This window comes from Physeter macrocephalus, chromosome 14, assembly GCF_002837175.3.
Source record: "Physeter macrocephalus isolate SW-GA chromosome 14, ASM283717v5, whole genome shotgun sequence".
In the NCBI taxonomy this organism is placed as follows: domain Eukaryota; kingdom Metazoa; phylum Chordata; class Mammalia; order Artiodactyla; family Physeteridae; genus Physeter; species Physeter macrocephalus.
In genome coordinates this window covers 22439106-22448347 of record NC_041227.1, presented here as the reverse complement: position 1 = coordinate 22448347, position 9242 = coordinate 22439106, and the positions used below count along the sequence as shown (strand labels likewise).

Here is a 9242-nt window from a genome sequence, read left to right as displayed (position 1 = left end):
TGAAGTAAGTCAGACAGAGAAAGACAAATATCATATGATATCACTTACATGTGGAATCTAAAAAAATGGTACAAGTGAACTTACTTACAAAACAGAAATAGAGTCACAGATGTAGAAAATAAACTTACGGTTACCAAGGGGATGGGGGGGAGGGATAAACTGGGAGCTTGGGATTGACATATACACACTAGTATATATAAAATAGATAACTAATAAGAACCTACTGTATAGCACAGGGAACTCTACTCAATACTCTGTAATGACCTTTATGGGAAAAGAATCTAAAAAAAGAAAGTGGATATATGTATAACTGATTCACTTTGCTGTACAGCAGAAACTAACACAACACTGTAAATCAACTATACTCCAATAGGAATAAAAAAATAAAAGTATTCAGTACTGGAGTTCAATTAAAGATAGACAACACTAAGGACTAAGATCTTTCTCATCCACTTGTAATATAATTATGTTCACCTTGGCCTTCCTAGGGCATTTGACTGGAGAAAAATGTGTGTGAGGCTGGGGGGACAAGGAGATAGGAATTATGGTCAGAGAGTGAGGAAGGACTACACCCTGTACAACAACATGTGCTAAAATACAACATTTAATAAAGCTTTATCCCAAAAGCTATAAGCTGACATCACATGTAGATAATCTCATGGGTTAGCCACACAGGTACGAAAGTGAACCTTGACATTTTATAAAGCCTTCTTTTTTTCAATCCCCCAAATCAATGAAAACTAGGCTTGGGGTTAAACCTCAGTTAATTAAAAACCCAACTGACTAGAATACCTCATTCCGCAAGGATGATGGTAATAGTGGTTTTACTTGTCAGCTTACAAACAGGTCCATGAAGGTAATCGATACCAACAGGATAAAACTAACCTGCCAGAATAGATTCCCTAAATGGGAAACTAAAAGATGAAAGTTACTTAGTGCCTCAGCACACACAGGTATCCATTACTGAAACTGTATGACCCTCAGTTTCCCAAGCTGTGCAATGGGGATGCTAATCTCTATTTCACAGGGCTGCTTGGAGGATTAAACAAAATCACTCCTAGGTAAAGCAGTTAGCTCAATGTTTGCCACACACAGGAGCTTAACAAACGTTAGCTTTTGTCAGTGTAGGTGTATGCATGTGCTTAAACTAGGTTTGAGGTATAATTTAGTTATAATAAAATTCATGTTTTTAAGAATGTATATTTTATGATTTAGTAAAATGAGAACTCCCCCAAAGTCACAAGAAAGGAGGATGGGGGTAAAAACCCTACAAGGACCTTCTGGAAAGGATTCACCGTTCTAGATGCCATAAAGGACATTCATGATTCATGCAAGAGGTCAAAGTATCAACATTAACAGGAATTTGGACGAAGTTCATTCCAACCCTCATGGATGACTTTGAGGGGTTCAAGACTTCAGTGGAGGAAGTAACTGCAGATGTGGTGGAAACAGGACGAGAAACAGAATTAGAAGTGGAGCTTGAAGATGGGACCGAATTGATGCAATCTTATGATAAAACTTTAAGAGATGAAGAGTATGGATGAACAAAGAAAGGGCTTCTTGAGATAGAATCTACTCCTGGCAAAGATGCTGGGAAGACTGTTGATGCAATCAACAATCAAGGGGGAGGGGCAGTGGGAGAGGGATGGTTCGGGAGTTGGGGATCAGCAGATGCAAACTACTATATACAGGATGGATAAACAACAAGGTCCTACTGTATAGCACAGGGAACTATATTCAATATCCTGTGATAAATCATAATGGAAAAGACTATAAAAAAGAATGTATACATATATAACTGAATCACTTTGCTGGAAAGCAGAAACTAACACAACATTGTAAATCAACTATACTTCAATAAAAAAAGATTGTTGAATTGACAAAGGATTTAGAATATTATATAAACTTAATTGATAAAACAGCAGCAGGGTTTGAGAAGACTGACTCTAATTTTGAAGGAAGTTCTACTGTGGGTAAAATGCTATCAAACAGCATTGCCTGCTACAGAGAAATGGTTCATGAAAGCAGGAGTCAATGAATGTGGCAGACTTCACTGTTGTCTTATTTTAAGACATTGCCGCAGCCACCCAAGCTTCAGCAACCACCACCCTTATGAGTCAGCAGCCATCAACATGGAGGCAAAGAGATTTTTTATGACTCTCTGAAGGCTCAGATGATGGGCAGCTCTTTAAGCAATGAAGTGTTTTTTAATTAAAGTATGTACTTTCTTTAGATGTAATGCTATTGCACGTAATAGACTACGATACAGTGTAACCATAACTTTTATATGCACTGGGAAACCAAAAAGTTTGTGTGACTCCATTGCAACATGCGCTTTATTGCAGTGTTGCAGATACTGGTACCCAACTCCCAGTATCTCTGATGTGTGACTCTCTCTCTCTATATATATATTTCATATATCTATCTCATGTATCTATATCTAATAGCACAGGGAACTATATTCAATATCCTGTGATAAATCATAATGGAAAAGACTATAAAAAAGAATGTATACATATATAACTGAATCACTTTGCTGGAAAGCAGAAACTAACACAACATTGTAAATCAACTATACTTCAATAAAAAAAGATTGTTGAATTGACAAAGGATTTAGAATATTATATAAACTTAATTGATAAAACAGCAGCAGGGTTTGAGAAGACTGACTCTAATTTTGAAGGAAGTTCTACTGTGGGTAAAATGCTATCAAACAGCATTGCCTGCTACAGAGAAATGGTTCATGAAAGCAGGAGTCAATGAATGTGGCAGACTTCACTGTTGTCTTATTTTAAGACATTGCCGCAGCCACCCAAGCTTCAGCAACCACCACCCTTATGAGTCAGCAGCCATCAACATGGAGGCAAAGAGATTTTTTATGACTCTCTGAAGGCTCAGATGATGGGCAGCTCTTTAAGCAATGAAGTGTTTTTTAATTAAAGTATGTACTTTCTTTAGATGTAATGCTATTGCACGTAATAGACTACGATACAGTGTAACCATAACTTTTATATGCACTGGGAAACCAAAAAGTTTGTGTGACTCCATTGCAACATGCGCTTTATTGCAGTGTTGCAGATACTGGTACCCAACTCCCAGTATCTCTGATGTGTGACTCTCTCTCTCTATATATATATTTCATATATCTATCTCATGTATCTATATCTATATCTGTCATATAGGATAAAGGCCCAGAAAAGGCTCAGTGGAAGAAAAGGTATGTAATTTTAATTCTGATAAATAATGGTTCTTAACTTTTTGAGGTTCTGGATCTATTAAAAAGTCTGATGGCTATGGACTTGGTCCCCCAAAATAATGAAGAGATACATAGATATAAATTTTACATACTTTAAGTGGACCCAAGGAGCCTTCACATGGATCAAATCTCTAGAAATACTGAAAGAGCTAGATGATTTAGGAAGGGACCTCAGAACTACAATGTCAAAATTCTGACAACTTAGAGACTTTACCTTGGTTGATTTCAGCTGCAGAAGGCCCCAAGCTCAAGCTCTTCTTCTGCTGAGCATTTTTGGCCAGAAGCGTATGTTTGTCATCATTCCCTGTATCCATCTCTGAAATGGTGACAGCCAGAATCCGGCAGAAATTAGCAAGCTGCTGCTGATCGAAATTGGATACTAAGGAACTCAGATTGGGGACTTCATCTAGTCGGATCATTTCCTACAAAAGACACAAATAAAACAATCCCCATGCTCAGTTCATTTGAGATTGAATGTGCTGCTCTTTTGCATTCCCCTAAGAATGGGGCTTGGTAGCTAGACCACTTAGGTTCAAACCCCAGCTCCACAATTCGCAGCTGCACAACCCTAGGTAAGTCATGGAACCTAAGCCTTTGTCTGCTCTTCTGTCAAATGGGACTAATCTAATCTACCTCATAGGATTGGTTTGAGGATTAAACCCTTTGAGGACCACTATTCTTACTCTCCACCTTTGCTCATATGCCCCATTTTGCCTAAAAAAAAAAGCCTACCACTCAAGTTTTATCAATCAGAAATTGCCATAGATGTTTTCAAGACATAAAATATTTCAAATATAGCTGAAGGTCCTTGTGTATCCCTACCTAGCTGCATTCACTTCATTCCTCCCCGAGATGTAACCATTATTTTGAACTCTGTTTATTATTTCTACAGGTTTTCACACTTACAAATATTTCCACAAAAAATATATGGTATTGTTCACAAACTACTACATATAAAATAAATAAGCTACAAGGATATATTGTAGAGCACGTGGAACACAGCCAATATTTTATAACTTTAAATGGAGAATAATCTATAAAAATTTTGAATCACTATGTTGAATACCTGAAACTAATATAATACTGTAAATCAATTATACCTCAATAAAAAAAAATAAACATGGTTTTGTTCTGCATGCACAGTGTGAATGATACTTCAGTCAACAATGAGATTCAACTACACTGATACAAGTAAGTCTACTTCAATCATTTCTCATTGTTTTAATTCACAATTTATTCAATCATTCTCCTTTTTAAATATGTGTATGTTTAGGTGTACTATAATTTTTCACTGTTAAACAGTGTTGCAATGAACATTCCTATAGGTGTCTCGTGTACAGGCCCATGTAACCAATTATCTACAGTAAGTGATAGCAGACCTTCTCCTCTTTTTCCTTATTAGAAATATTTCCACAGTTTCAGGTTTAGTTTGATGTTTGCTATAAGTTTTAATAGATATCCAATACCAAGTTAAGGAATTTTCTTTCTATTCCTAGCTTTTATCATGAATGAGTACTGAATTTTATGAAATGCTTTTTGTTATTTGGTTATATTCTCATCTTCTTTCTTCCTTAATATCCACAAATGTTGTACATCACATGATCTTCTCTCCTTCTGAAACATCTTTACATTCCTCAGATAATACCTGCTACCCTTCATCCCACTAATGTACTTAACTTCCACTGGATTGGGTATTTCTCTATCACTGCACATATAACATGATCTTGTAATTATCTGTTCCTGCAACTAATTTCCCAAATAAACTGACACTGCCTTGAGGCAGGAGTGTGTCTTACCTCCTCTCCAGAGCCTCAGTGCAGAGAACCTGGTAGTGAAGGTCTCAGTAAATGTGTACTGAACCAATGAATGATTCCTAGAAGCCCTTGTGAATCTCACTCCTATTTCTGGTTGGCTGTGGAGGGGGTATTTGGGAGCAGCTTCTTCCACCTTTGCCTTCCCAGTACACAAATGTTAGCTATTGTTATTATTGGAAACTGGGACTTTCAGCTCATCTGTTCCTTTAGCTCTGTCCAACTTAGTGTACGGGTTGCAAACCAGGTCTCTCCCACCTTCCAGGCCCATTTCTTTGTGTTATATTTTAATTTTTATTTAATACTTGATATAACATATGTTATAAAGCATAACAAAGTGAATAGCTATGTGTGCCTTTCCTATCACATCTCCCTTTCTCTCGGCCACAGGTAACCACTATCCTGAATTTTGCTTATTATTGCTTTTTCATTAAAAAAAAGTTTTGTATGATTTGAGTTTGCCTATTTTTGAGCTTTGTAAAAATGATACACTATACATATGGAGGCTAAACAGTGCGCTACTAAATAACTAAGAGATCACTGAAGAAATCAAAGGAGAAATTAAAAAAAAAATACACAGAGGGCTTCCCTGGTGGCGCAGTGGTTGAGAGTCCGCCTGCCGATGCAGGGGACACGGGTTCATGCCCCAGTCCAGGAAGATCCCACATGCCGTGGAGCAGCTAGGCCCGTAAGCCATGGCTGCTGAGCCTGCGCGTCTGGAGCCTGTGCTCCGCAATGGGAGAGGCCACAACAGTGAGAGGCCTGCATACCGCAAAAAAAAAAACCAAAAAAGCCCCCAAAAAACATAGAAACAAATGACAATGAAAACACGATGACCCAAAACCTATGGGATGCAGCAAAAGCAGTTCTAAGAGGGAAGTTTACTGCAATTCAATCTCACCTCAAGAAACAAGAAAAATCTCAAATAAACAATCTAACCCTACACTTAAAACAACTAGAGAAAGAAGAACAAAGAAAACCCAAAGTCAGTAGAAGGGAAGAAATCATAAAGACCAGAGCAGAAATAAATGAAATAGAAACGAAGAAAACAATAGCAAAGATCAATAAAACTAAAAGCTGGTTCTTTATTCCCCAGAAGAGTTGTTTTCAAAGCAAACATTCCAAATGAATGTGGCTCTTCAATGGAATGTGCCCATTGTGCTTGAAGTGTTTCTTCTCTGCTTGTGATTTTAAATTACAGGCTCATTTGAGCTACTCCTCTTCCCCTCAGTATCTTTAGAAGAGCAGTGACTTTGTCCTTAGGTAGAGGATGTGTAATTTTGGATGAAAGTAAATTACAATTTATTTGAGTTTATTCCAAAATCTATGTATTTCGTATTTTGGAGTAGATCAAACCAAGAGAAAGTTTCTCGGTCTTAAAAAGGAATGATCTAATTGCTTTGGGTATTGTGCTGGCTGCACACTTTGGCCACTTGAAACATGTTAATAAACGTCACTGATTAAAACAGCTGGAGCATTTCTTGCCCCATTCCAGTTAAGGAGCAGCATGCTGAAATCCTAACATCTCTCACTCACTATAAGGACAACATACAGGCTGAGAGAGAACAGAAGCGGGTAGAAGAGTCAGTAAGTTCAGTCCCCCTTCATCTGTTCTGCTGTTCTCCTTGCTCTCTGAGTAGACAGAGTAATGTTTCCTTTTTCCTTTTCCCAAAGAAAGGAAGGTAAGGGGGAAAATAAATTTATGTATTTAGACCAGTCAAAAAAAAAAAAGCTGTTTTTTTTGGGAAGATAAACAAAACTGATAAACCCTTAGCCAGATTCATCAAGAAAAAAAGGGAGAGGACGCAAATCAATAAAATTAGAAATGAAAAAGGAGAAATCACAACTGACACTGCAGAAATACAAAGGATTATAAGAGACTACTACAAACAATTATATGCCAATAAAATGGACAACACAAAGAAATGGACAAACTCTTGGAAAGGTAAAATTTTCCAAGACTGAACCAGGAAGAATTAGAAAATATAAACAGACCTATGACAAGTAATGAAATTGAAACCGTAATTAAAAATCTTCCAACAAACAGAAGTCCAGGACCAGATGGCTTCACAGGCAAATACTATCAAACATTTAGAGAACAGCTAACACTGATCCTTCTCAAATACTTCCAAAAAATTGGAGAGGGAGAAACATTCCCAAATTTTTCTATGAAGACACCATCATTCTGATACCAAAACCAGAAAAAGACATCACAAAAAAAGAAAATTATAGACCTGAACAAAATACTAGCAAACAGAATCCAACAGCACATTAAAAGGATCATACACCATGATCAAGTAGGATTTATCCCAGGGATGCAAGGATTCTTCAACATATGCAAATCAATTAATGTGATACACCATATTAACAAAATTGAAGAATAAAAACCATATGATCATCTCAATAGATGCAGAGAAAGTTTTCGACAAAATTCAACACCCATTTATGATAAAAACTCTCCAGAAAATGGGCATATTCAGCATAGTTTTGGAAGTCCTAGCCACGGCAAACAGAGAAGAAAAAGAAATAAAAGGAATACAAATTGGAAAAGAAGAAGTAAAGCTGTCACTGTTTGCAGATGACATGACACTATCCACAGAAAATCCTAAATATGCCACCAGAGGACTACTAGAACTAATCAATGAATCTGGTAAGGCTGAAGGATACAAAATTAATGCACAGAAATCTCTGGCATTCCTAGACACCAACAATGAAAAATCACAAAGAGAAATTAAGGAAACACTCCCATTTACCACTGCAATAAAAAGAATAAAATACCTAGGAATAAACCTGCCTAAGGAGGAGAAAGACTTGTACTCAGAAAACTATAAAACACTGATGAAAGAAATCAAAGATGACATAAACAGATGGAGAAATATACTATTATTCTTGGATTGGAAGAATCAATATTGTGAAAATGACTATACTACCCAAAGCAATCTACAGATTCAATGCAATCCCTATCAAACTACCAATGGCATTCATCACAGAATTAGAACAAAAAATTTTACAATTCGTATGGAAACAAAAAAGACCCTGAATAGCCAAAGCATTCTTGAGAAAGAAAAACGGAGTTGGAGGAATCAGGGTCCCTGACTTCAAGCTATACCACAAAGCTACAGTAATCAAGACAGTATGGTACTGGCACAAAAACAGAAATACAGATCAATGGTACAGGATAGAATGCCTGGAGATAAACCCACACACCTATGGTCACCTAATTTACGACCAAGGAGGCAAGAACATACAATGGAGAAAAGACAGCCCCTTCAATAAATGGTGCTGGGAAAACTGGACCGCTACGTGTAAAAGAAAGAAATTAGAACACTCCCTAACACCATACACAAAAATAAACTCCAAATGGATTAAAGACTTAAATGTAAGACCAGACACTATAAAACTCTTTGAGGAAAACATAGGAAAAACACTCTTTGACATAAACCACAGCAAGATCTTTTTTGACCCACCTCCTAGAGTAATGGAAATAAAAACAAAAATAAACAAATGGGACTTAATTAAACTTAAAAGCTTTTTCACAGCAAAGGAAACCATAAACAAGACAAAAAGACAACCCTCAGAATGGGAGAAAGTATTTGCAATTTTAAATTATTAAAAAATTAAATTAAAAAATGGGCAGAATTTAAAAATGGGTGGAAGACCTAAACAGACATTTCACCAAGGAAGACATACAGATGGCCAAAAGGCATATGAAAAGATGCTCAACATCACTAATTATTAGAGAAATGCAAATCAAAACTACAGTGAGGTATCATCTCATGCCAGACAGAATGGTCATTATCAAAAAATCTAGAAACAATAAATGCTGGAAAGGTTGTAGTGAAAAGGGAACCCTCCTGCAACTATTGGTGGGAATGTAAATTGATACAACCACTATGGAAAACAGTATGGAGGTTCCTTAAAAAACTAAAAATAGAACTACCGTATGACCCAGCAATCTCACTACTGGGCATATATCCTGAGAAAACCATAATTCAAAAAGAGACATGTACCACAATGTTCACTGCAGCACTATTTACAATAGCCAAGACATGGAATCAAGCTAAATGTTCATCGACAGATGAATGGATAAAGAAGATGTGGCATGTATATACAACTGAATATTACTCAGCCATAAAAGGAAACAAAATTGAGTTATTTGTAGTGAGGTGGATGGA

The 9242-nt window shown here is 36.7% G+C and overlaps 1 protein-coding gene across 5 annotated transcripts in view; it reads right to left on the bottom strand.

The window, feature by feature from the left end:
• Positions 1-9242, bottom strand: part of TRPC4AP (transient receptor potential cation channel subfamily C member 4 associated protein) — a 79585-nt gene that overhangs the window by 30946 nt on the left and 39397 nt on the right. For all 5 annotated transcript variants that reach the window (XM_055089898.1, XM_055089897.1, XM_024128301.3 and 2 more), the window contains exon 7: positions 3471-3678. In XM_055089898.1, the coding sequence (XP_054945873.1) occupies positions 3471-3678 (208 nt within the window). The remainder of the gene's footprint in view (positions 1-3470; positions 3679-9242) is intronic.